The following is an 18096-nucleotide window of genomic DNA, read 5'->3' on the forward strand; positions in this document are numbered from 1 at the left end:
AGTTCAAACTTGGGGGCACCATTGAAGTCCACTATACGGAGAGAAATCCTGAAATGTTTTCCTCAAAAAACATCATTTCTTTGTGACTGAAGAAAGAAAGATTTTTTCTTAGCCTTTTTTCCATTCTAAATAACCTTTTGTGCAGTTAAAAGCCTCCATGGATATTAAAAGTTCTCCTCATGTTTTAAATATCAGGAGCTTTTTTGTCATTTTCAGGGGCTTTTTTGCTCTGAAACCTGATTAATTTCTGACCTCTGTCTTATCATAGTTAACAGAAATGTCCTAAGTTTTGGTATATAAGATGAGTAGAATGTGAATGTAAATGTGTCTGAAGTACATCAGTAATGTCCGCTCGCTGGTCGGTCTTTGGGAATATCCTGTCCGTTGAGTCACGTCCACAAATGTGTCACATTACCTTGTGCTGCTCTCTGTTCCAGAAACATGTAGAAACCTGAGAGGTCAGAGTAATGAGGCAGCAATGGCAGTCTGAGCTGTGTGCGTGTTTTCTATTCAGTGTTGAGGAAACTACTTTGATACTGTAGCTTTGCCAAGCTGCTAATAAAATGAAGCAGTCAGATACTACAAGATACTAACCAGGGCTCAACAATTAGGATTCATTTCTGATGGTCTAGTCGGGCCAGTAGTTCAGTTTTTTTTCTTTTTTCTTCTTCTTCTTCTTCTTCTTCTTGTGTCTACAAATTATACAGGTAAAATGTAAATTGATAAACACTTTTGCTGGACAATGATGAAGCAAAACTGATTGATTAGTAGGTTATAGTTCAAGGCTATAAAGTCAGATTTGCTAGTTTAACAAAGCTATGTTAGCTATCTAGAAATTATTATATTGATAAATATCAAATCACCTTTATTTCTATAGTGCTGCTGCATACAAATCAGATTTGCTTTATACATACAGTATTAAATGGAGAAATAACAGAATCGATAATGCAAACTTAAGATTTAAAATAAGATTCTGCTGTAAAGCAGCTTTAAAAAGACAGTAGTTTCATTATTCAGCTCTAGTCAGTTAAGTGCTGTTAAATTATTTTGCAATGCATTCAGGTCCATTTTGACCCAAAAGAAAAAAATTCATATACATATACATATAAAAAGTTTTAGTAAGCGCATGAAATGAAGACGAAATACCCATATTTTTTATTTTATTTTATTAAATTATTCATTTGTGTATTTATTTATTCGTTTTTAGATTTTTAAAAAAAAATTTAAGAGAGAAAACCATTAAAAAATATTCGAGTTACTTTGGACCCAGGTGTGTATGGGGTATCATTAGGTGTCAGAAATATTTAGTAAAATTATCCATAAGTTGTATTAGTGTCACAAAATAGTGTTAAATATACGTAGCTTTTTTACCTACATATTTTTACCTGAAAGACAGACAAAAATATTTTTACCTGAAAGACATTTCATTTTTTTATTTTATTTATTCATTACAGATTTTTTATAAGTATTTTTAAGAGATAAAACCATCAAAACATATTTGGGTTACTTTGAACCACTTTGGAGTATCATTAGATGTCAAATATATTTTAGTACAATTATTCACAAGTTATATTAGTGTCACAAAATATTGTTAAAATATATGTACTTTTTTACCTATATCTCATATTTTTGGGGCTCAGTTTAATTAATAAACATGAATATGTACATTTGTTGACAAACCACTGCAGCATGAAAAATCGACCACTTTTTTATCCGAAAAGTTGCAAGTATGCAAGTAAAATGCATGTAATTTGTAGCCTGGAAAAAATCCAGACCCTAATCTATTAAGATTAAGGGTCTGGCATCGAGCAATGAAAAGGGCCTAACTTGAGGGGCGGCACCAAGCATGCATTTGAAACTCTCACTGCATGCAATTGGATAACGCCACGACCGATCATTAAGTTTTCGCTAAGCCCCATACGCTTAGCTACCAGCGGAGCTAACTGATAGATTAAACTCTTGCCGTATCCAGTTGGCAAAACAGCAAAAACGTCCTTCTTGCAAAGGAACGATTCGAGCGCGGTTTTCTGTTCCTCTTTTATATGAAAAGCCAAGTCTAACTCGTTCATTGTAGCGGCCAAAGCCATTTCAAACAACTGGTGTTCATCTGTAGCCATCTTTCAATGTTTACTAAATGATTACGGACGTCGCAGCACTGACCTCATCAGCTTAGCTCGCCTCTGGCCCGCCTACATCAGATACACCGATTTGATTGGTTCCCAGAACTGCTTACGTAATGCAGTAACGTGCATCATTGCTCGATGCCAGAGTGTCTTGTAGAGACAATTCAAATTGTGCTCCCGTGAGACCTCTGGATTTCCAAGGTATGTAATTTGCCAATAAATCTGTTACATTTCTAAAAATTAAATTTAATTCCATTAATTCTGATGGGGTTAATACTGGTAATCCTCAGTTTATATGTTTTTATAAATTTTGTACATTTATATATTCAAATCAAATTTCTTATCAATTTTGGGGAAAAAAATGGTTTTAGATGAATAATATTAAATTATGACTTCAGGTCCAAGCGGACATGTAATGTGATAATAGTATACAGATTTTGAATGCAATATAAGGGTTAAGTTAGCAAAGCATAAAAAGGCATGTACAAGATTGCATATTCAATGGCATCACAGCACAGGCCAGAAAGGCAATAGGTAGCAAACACAATTATTATTATTATTTTTAATTTTATTTTTTGCACAAATCAGTAGATGACACTGTATTTTATTGTTATTGTCATTTTCTCTCTTTACCTAGAAGAGCACCTCTGTTGTTGTACATGTTTACTTTAGGTGGACCATCCGAACTGCTTTTGTGGCTGTGAAATCAATAGCAAAGTCGCATGTGCAGACGTCATTGCTCTTTTAAACGCAGCACGTGACAAACTTCTGATGACCGTTTACCCTATTGTGCTCTTTCTGTTTTTCTTTTTCTCTCTCTCACACACACACCCAGTCCTGGACACACAACATATCCAAAGAGAAAGAGTTTCTCCAAAAGCTGGTAAAGGGGGGCGTCATACAGGACCTGACCAATGGGATCTGACGTCACGTCCCTTCACGCAGCTGATAGACAGTATTCACCATATCACTGGTGACCGGCATCCTAGCCGATGGACTCACACTAACGCGAGCCGTCAAACGTCCACAGATGTTTGAGCCAATCGCATGATGCCGCCGGAGGAAATGACCTCACCTCATATGCTGGACGGTATCCATGGCAACCTCACCTCAAACATGGTAACGCTTGTTTTAAGATGACACGTCGGCGAGAAAGAGTCCGTCCCTGTGCGCCACGCCGCCCCGACAGAGACTGGAAACGTGCTGCTTTCTCGTTTTTTACTCCACTGTATTAAGTATTTATTAGACAGTATTTTAATCACGTCATTAAGATGCTTTATTTTTTAAGCTGAGTCAGCTTGAATGCTTTAATACTGTTCTCTTCAATCTCAGGCTATGCACAACAGCACAAAAACACACAACAAATGATTGTTACTGATTTTTCTGCTGCTCTGATTATGTGCGCCATTAAACCAATCAGCATCCACTTGTTTCCTGCACCTTGCACATGTATATCCATCTCCGTGTATAACCAGATCATGAGACCAGGCCGATTAAAGTATTATCAATATTTCTACATTTAGTCTGAAATGTTTTTTTTTTTTTCATTTGAACTGTCAACTGTGTTTTTCCATTCCAATGCATTACTTTTCCAATGTTTTTCTAGGTAAATGCACTATATGGATGTTTTAAGATGCTGTGGTAAAAGAATTTCAGCTTTTACAAGCAGCACCACTCATCAATGTCAGTTCCAAAGCAGTGGGCCAGTCAGAAACATTTACTTGATCCAAGGTACAGCCAAACAGTAAAATTTATATTGTAAAATGCTATTTATTCCTGTGATTTCAAAGCTAGGTTTTTAGCATAATTACTCCAGTCACGTGATCCTTCAGAAATCATTCTAATATTCTAATTTGCTGCTTAAAAACATTATTATTATTATTATTATTATTATTATTATTATTATTATTATTATTATTTTGTTGAAAACAGCTGAGTAGATGTTCTTTGATGAATAGAGAGTTCAGAAGAACAGCATTTATCTGAAATAGAAATCTTTTGGAACATTATAAATGCCTTTATCACTTTTGATCAATTTAAAGCATACTTGCTAAATAAAAGTATTAATTTCTATTAAAATGTTTTGAGAATACAGTTGAAATGTTTTGAGAATACAGTCAAAATGTTCCGAGAATACAGTCGGAAAATTCAGAGAATACAGTGAAAAGTTCCAAAATTACAGTCGAAATATTCCCAGAATACAGTCGGAATGTTTTGAGAATACAGTGAAAATGTTCCAAAATTACAGTCGAAATGTTCCCAGAATACAGTCGGAATGTTTTGAGAATACAGTGAAAATGTTCCAAAATTACAGTCGAAATGTTCCCAGAATACAGTCGGAATGTTTTGAGAATACAGTGAAAATGTTCCAAAATTACAGTCGAAATATTCCCAGAATACAGTCGGAATGTTTTGAGAATACAGTGAAAATGTTCCAAAATTACAGTCGAAATGTTCCCAGAATACAGTCGGAATGTTTTGAGAATACAGTGAAAATGTTCCAAAATTACAGTCGAAATGTTCCCAGAATACAGTCGGAATGTTTTGAGAATACAGTGAAAATGTTCCAAAATTACAGTCGAAATGTTCCCAGAATACAGTCGGAATGTTTTGAGAATACAGTGAAAATGTTCCAAAATTACAGTCGAAATGTTCCCAGAATACAGTCGGAATGTTTTGAGAATACAGTGAAAATGTTCCAAAATTACAGTCGAAATGTTCCCAGAATACATTCGGAATGTTTTGAGAATACAGTGAAAATGTTCCAAAATTACAGTCGAAATGTTCCCAGAATACAGTCGGAATGTTCTGAGAATAGAATGCAAATATTCTGAAATTACAGTTGAAATGTTCCGAAATTACAGTCGAAATGTTCCCAGAATAAAGTCGAAATGTTCCGGGAACACAGCCAAAGTGTTCAGAGAACAAAGTCGGAATGTTCCGAGAATAGAATGAAAATGTTTTGAGAATACAGTGAAAATGTTCCAAAATTACAGTCGAAATGTTCCCAGAATACATTCGGAATGTTTTGAGAATACAGTGAAAATGTTCCAAAATTACAGTCGAAATGTTCCCAGAATACATTCGGAATGTTTTGAGAATACAGTGAAAATGTTCCAAAATTACAGTCGAAATGTTCCCAGAATACAGTCGGAATGTTCTGAGAATAGAATGAAAATGTTCTGAAATTACAGTTGAAATGTTCCCAGAATAAAGTCGAAATGTTCCGGGAACACAGCCGAAGTGTTCAGAGAACAAAGTCGGAATGTTCCGAGAATAGAATGAAAATGTTCTGAAATTACAGTTGAAATGTTCCGAAATTACAGTCGAAATGTTCCCAGAATAAAGTCGAAATGTTCCGGGAACACAGTCGAAATGTTCCGGGAACACAGTCGAAATGTTCCGGGAACACAGTCGGAATGTTCCGGGAACACAGTCGGAATGTTCCGGGAACACAGTCGAAATGTTCCCGGAATACAGTCGAAATGTTCCGGGAACACAATCGAAATGTTCCCAGAATACAGTCAAAATGTTCCGAGAATACAGTCGGAATGTTTCGAGAATACAGTGTAAATGTTCCGAGAACACAATCGAAATGTTCCGAGAGCAAAGTCGGAATGTTCCGGGAACACAGTCGAAATGTTCCCAGAATACAGTCAAAAGGTTCCGAGAATACAGTCGGAATGTTTCGAGAATACAGTGTAAATGTTCCGAGAGCACAGTCGAATGTCGAAATGTTCCGGGAACACAGTCTGAATGTTCCGAGAACACAGTCGGAATGTTCCGAGAATAAATTCTGAATGTTCAGAGAATAAAGTCGGAATGTTCTGAGAATAAAGTTTGAAATGTTCCGATTTTTTTTTCCATTTCAATGCGTTACTTTTATAATGTTTTTCCTATGTAAACACGCTATATTTAAGTGTATGACAATTGCAGTCACGTCTCACATCTTTTTGAGGCTCTCGCACATGATTGCCGCGTTTTAAGATGCCATGTTAAAAGAATTTACATGCAGCGCCGCTCATCAGTGTTCCAAAACAGTGGACCAATCAGAAGACTCCAGAGGTGGGGCAAGTGTTGTGAGCTTTTGTTTACAATAGCAAATTGGCATGGAAACTGTTTTATTTGATGCCAAAATGGCAGAGGAGGCACTCATAGTGGCTGTGTCCAGATATCCTGAATTATATAGCATTACTTCAAGTAATCATCACAACCTGTTTCTTAAAAAAAGAGCCAGGAGAGAAATATTTCCATTATTGCATCACGTCTCCAGACCCTCGTGCTCTGCACTGCACTTCTTCTAAAACCATTCCTGCGTCTTGTGTTTTTAGAACAAAGACACTTTTTGTGTGAACCTAATAATGCATAAGAATTGTATGTTATCATAGAGCTTCAGTGAGTGATGTGTTTGGTATTTTAAAGTATTTTAATAATTAAATTAAATTATGGCATGTAATTTCCAAGTATATGTAAATCTAAAAGGAAATGTTATTTCATATTTTTGAAGTACTAGCTTTTCTAGTTGAAGTAAAACAGCTTTTCTCCATAAGGTAATTGATTTTAATGGACCTATCGGGAGCTACAAAGTTGTTAATTAATGATGTATTATTTCAACTTATTTTTTTAAATAGTCGCATTTAATGGAAATTCCTGATGTGAAAACAAAGAAATTGCAAGAATACACTACCAGTCAAAAGTACTTTTGGACCGTAAGATCTTTAATTTTTTACCGAAGTCTCTTCCACTCATCAAGCCTGCATTTATATGATCGAAGGTACAGCAAAAACAGTAACATTTTAAAATATTTTTACTATTTAAAAAACGGTTTACTATTTCAATATATTGTAAAATGCAATATATTCCTGTGATTTCAAAGCTAATTTTTTTTGCATCATTACTCCAGTCACAAGATCCGTCAGAAATCATTCTAATATTCTGATTTGCTGCTCAAAAAAATATTTATTATTATTATTATGTTGAAAACAGCTGAGTAGAATTTTTTCAGGTTTCTTTGATGAATGGAAAGATCAGAAGAACAGCATTTATCTGAAATATACATTTTTTGTAACATATAAATGTTTTTATTGTTACTTTTGATCAATTTAAAGCACAAAAGAGGGTTTATAAAGACAATATCACACTTGTAGCCATGCAATATGGCTGTATATCAGCACCAGTGGTGTAGTCTACGTGATACGCAGGTATACGCCGTATACCCACTAGAAAAGGTCAAGGATTTGCGTATACCCACTTTAAAAAAGCGCGAGGATACGTGACAACATGATATTGTGACATGATTTTCACACTTCCATTCATAAATTAACCACGTCTGTTTTGCGAGACGTATTGTTTGACTTGAAGCGGCGATGTGTAGACCAATCGGCTGCTTCTACTTGAAGATTAATGACATATGAACTATTAAGGCTTCCGTAGCCTGTTGTGACCTGGATCTGACGTCACCTATCAAGCTTGGTGGTCATTCTCGGCGTGAGTTTGAAATCGAGTTACGCAAACCAGTAATTGAGATATGAATTATGAAACGAAAACAGACTCGAATTACACTCTTTCAGTGTTTTTACAAGCCTGTCCGTCTCAATATACTGTACAACGCGGCATACATTCACATCAAATGCTAACTCAGCGGCAGAGTTCCACTCCCGCAAAGATGTAATTTCCACTGGGGACACGCTTTTCAAAATCCCGTTGGTGTCCTCCCACTTTCGAATGGTTTTGTTAAAATAATCTCTTGTATTGTAGAATGCATGCTCAACGCCACAGAGAGTTTCGCGCAATCGTTATAACGAAACCAAAAGTAAAACGTTATACATATCTAGGCTGTTATTAGTATGTGGGCTATTATAGGTTGTGTAATTGTCTATAGCTCTAGATCATGCTTGAAAAATTCGGTCTCTATTTGCGCTTTGAATATTGAAGATGGTTTAAAAATGCAGTGGTTGTCCCTTGCTTAAGGCATAAAATAATAATAAAAAAAGGTTTTCAAAATCAGCCAATTTGCTTGTAAAGCATCAGCAATAAGAATCGACCATGAAGAATCAAGATCGGCGCATTACTAAAAAGAAATTGGGTGCTCCTAAATTTTTTTTTTTTTTTGGTGCTCCTAACTTTTTGAAGTTGGGAGCACCAGTGCTACCAAGTAAAAAAGTTAATTTCGAGCCCTGAATTTATTGTTGTTAAATGTGCATTGAAAATTGACAGCTCATAAAAAATAAATCAAAATGTTGATAACACATAAGCAGTGTTTCAGAATGCTCTCAATTACATATAGATGCATCCTGTATGCATTATTGAATGTGGTGGTGTTTGGGGTGTTGCTCTGGGGTGGGTAAATATGGGGCTGGGAGGGGAAAATCACAGTATACTCACTACAAAAAACTAGACTACACCACTGATCAGCACGCTGTGATTATTTATGGCACTCTGCCATAATTTATGTAGAGTAGCATATAGCACTTTTATATGATGCCATTTTAGTGTCACATTTAAAAAAAAGAATTGAAATTGCAAGATTAAAGTTGAAGTATTTAGAGAATAAAGTCGAAATGTTTCAAGAATACTGTTGAAATGTTTTGTGAATACTTTCAAAATATTTGGACTTTATTTTAGTCATTTCTGCTTTATTCGCAATATTTTGAGAATAAAGTCGAAATATTTTAATCTCGTAGTCTTTTCATGTTGCACTAAAACTGCGTTGCACTTTTATTCATATTATAGTTTTATTTATATAGCAATTACAGATTGTTTCAAAGCTGCTTCACTGTGACAAAGAGGAAAATGAAAGTGTTAATGTTGTAAAATTCATTTATGAAACAAATTTTATCTCTAAAGCAGCTGTACAGAAAAAATAGCGTCATTAGCTCAAGTCAGTTCAGTGTTGATTCAGTTTATTAACTATGTCTGTTGTAAACTCATCAAAACTGTTATCTAGCTCAATTCAGTTAAAATCAAAATAGTCAAAATCAGTTTTATTATATTGTTCACAATGTTTAATGGGATTCTTTCCCTGATTGAAGTTAAGTACAGTCTTATACCTTTGTCTTTTTGTCTGATTTTCAAATGCTTTTTGCTTTAAATCAAAATTTGTAACATGATTCACCTCATGGTGGGTTGGTTTGGTTCATAACTTATAACGAAGGCTTTTTTCTAAAAATTCCTTATTGAAAAACTAAATAAAAAAAAAAACTTCCAGAACTAAGGCTGCTAACAAATTGAATGGATTAATGCATTCTGTTCGTCATATCTCGTGAAGCCAAGCTTTGCCACTCTTTCAGCACTCGTTCCGCTGCTCGACCAATCAGATTCAAGTACTGACTCTAACTGTTTTATATAACAGTCTATTACTCATCTAAACACATTTGTCATTGACCTGTGTTCCTTCTACTGTTACATGATTGGAAAACATCAGCACCTGTTTATGGAAAGCTCATGTTTAGCATTTAAACTTCCACCTGATCAACCTGCCTTTTTTCTCTCAAACAAACAGTTGGATGTTTATATGTGTGGTGGAAGCAAACACTCTGGGTGCTTGTCTCATGACTCATTGAGCACTGGGGGTTTTTCAGGGTCCTCGTGCCAAAAGGTTAATGGAAATATTAGGAATTTTTTAAGAGTCTGTGCTGTCAGGCGCCGTTCCTGGAAATCCTTCTGTTTGGTTTCTGAGATCAGTCCTGTTCCAGACGATCTGGATTCGTAATCCACCTCTTTTCCTTTTTTTGTGGCATGAAACTCTGCTCCAGGCTGTTCACAATCATGTAGCGACATATCAGAGTGTGATTATAGTTATTCATGTGTTGTGCATCTGGTGGGTAATGGCTTGTTTGCTGCGTTTTTACTGTTTAACTGTGTTCACCTGTTGCTTTTCTTTCTTTCTGTCAGTCTGTTTGTAGTCATTTAACTGTGGCTTTGAATCTAAAGACTCTGCTTCTACTAGAGAAACTCAATGGGTCTTGATCAAGAACATTAATGGTATGGCCATGCCCGGATCCAGAATCAAATCACTGTGGGAGCTTCTTAAATTAGTGAGGGTGCTAGCTGTAACATTAATATACAAGTTTTAGTGCTGTCCATTACTGTGGCGCAAAGAGTGCTCTGAGCGTTTATAGGCATAATAACAAAAACAAAAAAACTGTCACTCATCTTAATTCATTGCAATCTACCAAAGTTATATTATAAATTTGTGCCGGAATTGTTTTTATTTTAATGTCGATTTCAATTTTGATATAAAATTCAGTTATGTTTTTATTAGTTACAGTTTTTTCTTTCTTAATTTTAGTTTAGTTTTTGTTTTGTGAACACATTTTTATTTAGTTTTTATATAGGCCTAGTTTAGTTAAGTTATTTAAACCTCTAGCAATGCAAAATTAAAGCATGCTGAGATTGATTAGATGATAAAAGCATTCAAATATAGTAAATAAATTTCCCTCTCAACCTCAGATGCATCAATGGTCCCTTTTTCCCGATTATACCTTTTGCAGTGCACTGGGGCGGTTGCTCAGGGATGAGAATGAAATTATTACAAAAACGGTTATTTATTTTTGATCATTCTTATTTTATGTCAGTTATGTCTTTCTTTCTCTTTTTTTTGTCTAATTGCCTTTATTTTCGTTAAATACAGTTCTTAATACAACATATTACCGTTTAAACGTATACAACATTTCTTACATTTAATCTCCTTTAACATTTTTAGAAATAAAAATTAAATATATAATCGTAGTGAAATGGCCAATGTGTCTCGTTTAGATGACTGACATTGCGTCTCTTTAATTTTCATTAAATAAAATCATTTACAGCAAAGAAACAGTTTTATAGATTAAATAAAACATATTTACCAAAGAAATGCAAGTCTGCGGCACTGAGAACTACTCCTGAAGAGAATGCAAAATATCCACACTCATTACAACCGCTGTTGCCACTGTCCTGTCCCACAAAAACTACGCTAACTCCCCCCTCTGGAAGAAGCGGTAGCTGCACATCTTCTCCCGCCAGTGAGCAGAGGACTGAAAGCTGCAGTTCTGCCATCCAAGCTCTGCAGGATGACGTCAGCGCTTGCCAACAGGGCTTATGCAGCGGCTGGCCAGGCTGACTCCACCCTGCATACTGTTTCAGTACTCCAAGTCTTTCAAGCCAAACTTCTCCATGACATGGACGAGTCTGGTCGAGAGCTGGGTGCTTTCAGTGAGCTGCACACCGCGACGGACCTGGCCTTGCGTGCAACCAAGGCAACAGCCCAAGCGGTCGGGAAGGCCATTTCCAACCTAGTGGTGCTGGAGCGCCACCTGTGGCTGAACTTGACAGAGATCAGGGATGCGGAGAAGATGGCTTTCCTCAATTCTCCAATATCTCCAAAAGGACTGTTCGGCCCCGCTGTGGGCAGTTTCACGAAGGCACAGAAGACGTTGCAAGCGCTGCGTCACTTCCTGCCTAAATGCCCCAGTGCGGCGGCAACTGTTCCAAGTCGCCCGAAGACAGCATCCACCCCGCAGCCTGCAAAGCCAGTGCAGCCTCAGCTCTCGCAAAAGCCGGACCCTGGTCTGCAACAGTGCCCCCCGAACGGCAAGGAAATATCCTTTTCCGAAGCGCCAAGGTCCCCGCCCTCACGTAGTGCTGGAACCTGAGCCTCAAAAGCCATCCTGATATGCATGCGGAGAGGAAGAGGAAGGGGAAGATTCTCGCAGGTGCTGGAATCCCCTTTAAGAGAGCTCACACTCATTCCCTGCCACTTCGAATACTTCTGAGTGGCGAAGGTTTTCTAACCAGGCGTGTCCTGCCCAGGCAGTGTGTGCCTCAAACTACCGCTGTGATAGTGGACCCACTTACTATAAAGAGCAATTTTCCTCTCCCTACACTCACACGTCAGTGCGTCCCCGTCGGGCGACATACTGACATTACCGAAAACACTCAGAAATGCCAGCGCTCCCTCTATAGGCGGCAAGCTACCATCAATAAAATTAGAACCCCTTGCTGCTCAGCTGTCGGCTTGGAAAGCCATTTCCAGCGTATCAGATTGGGTTCTAAAGACTGTGGAACGAGGCTACTCGCTTCAGTACGCTCGCAGGCCACCTGTATTCAAAGATGTCATTCAGACATTGGTACCGGACAACGAATCACATGTTCTTCAGGCCGAAGTACAGACAATGCTTGCAAATGGCGCTGTGGAAACGGTCCCCATAGCGAACAGAGAGCCAGGCTTTTACAGCCGGTATTTCCTTGCCCAAAGAAAGACGGTGGACTCGGGCACAAGACTCAGGCATCTGAATCGAGCCCTCATGCGAAGGCCGTTCATAATGTTAACTTTGAAGCAGATCCTCGTGCAAATTCGCTCCAAGGACTGGTTTCTGTCTGTGGATCTGAAAGACACAGTCACAGACCGTTCTTGAGGGTCGCTTTCGAGGGTGTGGCTTACCAGTATACAGTCCTTCCTTTTAGACTGTCCATGGCCCCCACACATTTACATGTACAAAGTACGTAGACGCGGCTCTTTCCCCTCTGAGACAGATGGGAATCCATGTTCTGAACTACCTCGATGACTGGCTACTGCTAGCCGATGCCAACTGATCGATCACAGGTCGTTACTGCTCAACCACCTGAAGCATTTAGGGTTGAAAATCAACACGTCCAAGAGTTGTTTGACTCCCAGACAACGAATTTCCAGTCATAGACTCGATTCAAATGCGAGCTTGGATTACATCAGAACACTCCCTCTATTCGGCGAGCGACGATGTCTTTCAAGTTAGGAACGTCACGTCCCCTGAAAGCATTTAAGAGGATGCTCTTCCTAATGGCTGCCGCATCCTCTGTGATTCCTCTGGGCCTGTTGTTAATGCGACCCCTGCACTATTGGCTAAAAGCTCACGTTCCGTCCCACGCTAGACGCCTGGGCCGTGCTTACATCAAGGTAAGCCACCGCTGTCTCAAATCTGTGGCCCCTTGGACATCTCCTTGCCTGTATATGTCAGGCGTCCAGCTGGGAATGACCTCCAGGAGGAAGGTGGTTATGACGGTAGCTTCCAGCTGGGGCTCAGGTCTTGTTCCCTTTACAGGTTGATGCAACATCTCCTGTTGTGGGCACAGAAAAAACTCCTCTCAATACGAGCGGTTCATGTGCCAGGCAGATTGAACCAGGGAACAGATATGTTGTCGAGGAACAACATGGCCCCGTGAGAATGGAGGCTGCACCTTCTATCGGTTCAGAAAATCTGGTCAGTTTTCGGCAAGGCAGAGGTCGACCTCTTCGCCTCCAAAGACAGCTATCACTGCCCAATCTATTTTTCAAAAACACGGGATGCTCTGGCCCACGATTGGCCTAACACCCACCTGTATGCCTTTCCCCCGATCGCCCTGCTACACCAGGTTATCAGGCGAGTCAGGGAAACGAGATGCTCTCTCCTCCTCGTGGCCCCCCTCTGGTGGAATCAGGTTTGGTTCCCAGAGATGGTCCAGATGCTGTCTGCAGCACCGTGGCAGATACCACTGAGGAGAGACCTTCTCTCGCAAGCGCAGAGCAAGATTTGGCATCCCCAGCCAGAACTGTGGAGCCTTCATGTCTGGGCGCTCGACGGGAGTCTAACCGACTCGAAAATACCATTTTAGAAGCTAGAGCTCCGTCTACTAGACGCCTCTATACTCTTAAGTGGTCAGTCTTCAGTGACAGGTGTTCAGCACATAATCAGGATCCAATATCATGTGATGTGTCTAACGTGCTGACTTTTTTGCAAGAGCTACTGGACAAGAGCCGTTCCCCGTCCACGCTCAAAGTTTACATGGCAGCTATTGTGGCGAACCGTTCTCCCGAAGCTGGCCGTACAATTGACAGAAACGACTTAGTCATTAAGTTCCTTAGAGGCGCTTGATGGTTGAACCCTCCTCGCCCTAAAACTGTGCCTACGGGGGACTTATCTGTAGTCCTAAGAGCCCTCAAAGGGCTCGCATCGATCAGCTTGAGAGCCCTGACATTAAAAATAGGAGTGTCCTTGAGCTGAGCCGCTGAGCAGACTAGTTCTGTTCTTGCTTTTAGCACGGCATGACTGGATACGTTCCCCATAAGCAGTCGTCAAAAAGGACGAGTTACCGTTCGATAGGGAGCGCTCCGGTTACTCGCATAACCTCGGTTCCCTGAGATAAGGGAACGAGCGTTGCGTAAGATGGCGTGTTAAAGTTGCACACGAGTCGATGGCTATTGCTTCAGTCGTTTGATTCTGATGATATTTCGCTTTTCGCTGACTTATATAGCAGTCAGCTCCGCCCCTCTTGGTGGGCTAAAGCGCCATTGCTTGTGCAACTTCACAAACGTTAACAAACCAGGCTTCAGTATCGGAGTAAACAGGAGTTTCCCCATAAGCAAATGACGACGCAACACTCGTTCCCTTATCTCAGGAAACCGAGGCTACGTGAGTAACCGTAGAGTTATCAACATCTATCTTGTCTAAGTTTTTAAACAACAAGCTTTTACAACTGCTTTACAACTTTCAGGCTTTTCTCAAGCCAACCTAAAGTTTGTCTTGATAGGCTTTTTATCTAGTGTTACGACCCATTTAGGGACCAACATAAGAGCCATTCTAAAACCAACAAATACAACAGTGGCCAGGGCAAAAAGTTATTAGTTTTATTGTAAAGGTAAAAGACTATGACCAAAACAGAAAACAAAAGGAAATGCACTTGAACTTACATCTTAAATAAGGATTGGTGAGCTAACTAATTTAAACTGCAACTTACTGAAGAGTTAAGAAAACTTCCTATCTACCGAAGAACAAATTAAACACTGCAAAAATCTTCCGGGTTAGCTCACTTGCCTATGCTTTCTATATACTCTGAATTAACTAAACAAACAATCACTCACCATCCTTAAAAGAAAATAAGGAAAACAAAACCCAAAATCAAACACAAAACAGAGTTCCCAGGGCAAGCCGCCATTGAAGTGCCACCAGCAGCTCTTAAATAGGCAGAGGCTTCAGGTATGTGTGCTAGTCTCCGCCCCCATCCAATTAGTAGCTGCACTCAGGACAGAAACAAAGAGAGAAAGAGCAGGGGCTCGTAACACCCCCACCCATAAAACATATATTTAAAACATATATTTATAAACTACATTTTTTATAATTTAAAGCATCTTTACTGAAAAAAGAAAACGAATAATTTCAAAAAAAATTGAAAAAACATCCAAATGGTGTTGTATATGGGATTAAAAAATACAGGATTTCATTTCAGAGCCATTTTCCCCTTTCATTTTGAAAATGAAGTAAATTATTGTTACTTTCAGAGGCATTTATTAGTATAAACAGTGTGAAAAATGTGAAAATATAATAAACCGAAAGTCCTCTTAAACTCCTTAATTTATATCCTACTTCCAAGTGTTTTTTTACTTCAGGCAAACGCTGTCCTTGAGATTCCTTCAAGCTTGTAACATTTTCACTGATACAGTGAGCAGACGACTGGATGCTTCATGGCTGACTGTACACTGGAGAAAAAATCCTGTTCAATTTACAGTAAAGAACTGGCAGAAATCCACTGTAAAAGCAGCACTTTTTAAATGTTTGTTTACGTTATTAACCAACGTTATAAAGTGTTCCCAGATGTCTTTTAATTGCCGTGTTAACAGTGAAATGTGGAATGTAAATCTTGCAAGCAGGCATTTACAGATGAATAGCGCGGCTGTGCAGCGTTCAGGGCCACGCGGCTAAGATGCCACGCTCCTCCTGGCCTCGCCTTCAACCTGCACGCGGCCCACGGTTAATGTGCTTGGAGTGCAGTAAACAGATTTAGAAAGTAGTGTGAGATCATAGACAGTTGAGCTATGGACACAACAGGCAGGTGTCTCCTATTTAAAGACAATCCTTGACCTGGTTACACGCCGCGGGACGAGGGCGCAGGGAGGCGGGGGAGCTGGAGAAGTGAATGGAGGACTGGAATGGGCTCTGACAGGTGTGTCCGTCCATGTAGGTGGGCCTTCGTGACACGGCTGCGACGGAGAGGTCACATCCTGACAGTTTCACACTCGGTGGAGCAGAGTTGAGCAGGGTTTGGTTACAGTCGGACTGAAGGCTGGTGTGTGGCGTGTTTTTGAGCTCCACCTGTGAAGAATCACTCCCCTTTGGCTTTATTCTTCCCGACAGGTCGTCCACTCGCACCCTCTCTGTAAAAGTCCAACAGAAAACACACCTACGCCAGCTTCCGCAGCATTTTAATGCCTTAGCGGCTCAATAAGAGTTCAAGCTGTAAAATAAGTTTAAATGTGGCTTGGGTTTGCTATATCTTTATTTATTGATTTTGACTCAAGGTGTTACTGAAACACATTTAATGCAAATTTTTTGTACACAATTAATGCATGTGATAATGTTTCATTTTGCTTTCTAGAGACTTGCTGGAAATCATGAGATAAGCTGATTATTCTTTATAGATTTGGAAGTCTTGAGATGCTTTGCAGTTGTGAAAACATCCATATTTAATGTGATTCTCTACACATGTGTGAACATGAGGAGAAATTACTTTATGCATTCAATAAAAGTCACAAAAAACCCAGCTGATTAAAGATGAATGCAAAAAATTAAGACAAGTGAAGTTAGTGAAGAGAATAGATCCTGCAGTATGCAAGTGCAAATTACACTTTTGATTCTTAACTCTTATTATTTGTTTATTTTATATGGTTATTATTGTGGAGTTTTTTCAAGTGTTATTTTAAGTATCATTGAGATACTATTATAGTCTCATTAAATGTTGAGTAAGTCTTCTGTTTATGTTCTTTTAAAGTTTTAGAGATGTTTATTTTATTTTTTTTTTACATATGCCTATACAGTTTTTATTTTATGCATTTATTTATTTATTATTTATTACCATGGCAACTAATTGATTTTTTTTTTCTTAAAGTTTATTATTATTTATTATAATTTCACGTAACATTTTTTATTTTATTATTATTATTATTTATTTATTTATTAATCTACTTGAAAATGAGAAATGTGGCCACGGCAACTAATTGTTTTTATTATTTTTATTTATTTATTTTGTTCACTTAAAGTTTATTGTTATTTCAAGTAACATTTTATTTTATTTTTATTTTATTATTAAGCATGATTAAATGTGATGATTTTATTCTACTGACAGCCATAGTTGTAACAGAAAATAATATTAATTTAATAATATTTAATAAAAAAAGAAAACAATATATATTTAAAAAAAGAAATGTAATTTTGGTAAACTTATTTTGTAAAATGTAGCAACTTTGTTACTAATAATGAATAGAAAAAGAAGATAGAGTGTAATAAATTCTACTGACAGCCCTAGTTGTAACAGAAAATAATAGAAATGTAATAATATTTTCATCAAAAGAAAAAAATATAATAAAAAAGAAGTCAATTTTTTTTTTTTATAAATTCAGTAACTTTAAGAATACTGAATAGAGAAAAAGTGTTAAATTCTACTGGCAGCCCTAGTTGTAACTGAAAAGAATATTAATTAAATAATATTTAATAAAAAAAAATAAAAAAATATATATATATATATATATATATATATATATATATATATATATATATATATATATATAAAGAAATTTTAGTGAACTTATTTTGTCAAATTTAGCAATAATAGTGAAGAGGAAAAAAGATAAAGTGTAATAAATTCTACTGACAGTCCTATTTGTAAAAGAAAATAACATTAATTTAATCATATTTAATAAAAAGGAAAAAATATATTTAAAAAATGAAATGTAGTTTTGGTAAACATTTTTTGTAAAAATTTAGCAGCTTTGTACTAGTAGTGTATAGAAAAAAAAAGATAAAGTGTAGTAAAATTCTACTGACAGCTTTAGTTGTAACAGAAAATAATATTAATTTAATAATACATAAAAAGTAAATATATATTAAAAAAAATTTTTTGTAAACTTCAAATTTAACAACTTTGTTACTAATAGTAAACAGAAAAAAGATAAAACGTAATCAAATTTATTTTTAGATAATGTTTTAAT

The 18096-nt window shown here is 37.5% G+C and overlaps 2 protein-coding genes across 5 annotated transcripts in view; one reads left to right on the forward strand and one right to left on the reverse strand.

The window, feature by feature from the left end:
• st3gal3a (ST3 beta-galactoside alpha-2,3-sialyltransferase 3a) overlaps nt 1-3639 on the forward strand; it is a 55036-nt gene extending 51397 nt beyond the window's left edge. For all 4 annotated transcript variants that reach the window (XM_073851420.1, XM_073851419.1, XM_073851422.1 and 1 more), the window contains one exon: nt 2959-3639. In XM_073851420.1, the coding sequence (XP_073707521.1) occupies nt 2959-3048 (90 nt within the window). In that variant the 3' untranslated portion in view covers nt 3049-3639. The remainder of the gene's footprint in view (nt 1-2958) is intronic.
• Nucleotides 3640-15955: 12316 nt separating this feature from the next.
• Nucleotides 15956-18096, reverse strand: part of LOC141346814 (CMP-N-acetylneuraminate-beta-1,4-galactoside alpha-2,3-sialyltransferase-like) — an 82779-nt gene continuing 80638 nt past the window's right edge. The window contains exon 13 of the mRNA XM_073851774.1: nt 15956-16266. Within this exon, the coding sequence (XP_073707875.1) occupies nt 15956-16266 (311 nt within the window). The remainder of the gene's footprint in view (nt 16267-18096) is intronic.

This window comes from Garra rufa, chromosome 12 (assembly GCF_049309525.1).
Source record: "Garra rufa chromosome 12, GarRuf1.0, whole genome shotgun sequence".
NCBI classification, from domain to species: Eukaryota; Metazoa; Chordata; class Actinopteri; order Cypriniformes; family Cyprinidae; genus Garra; species Garra rufa.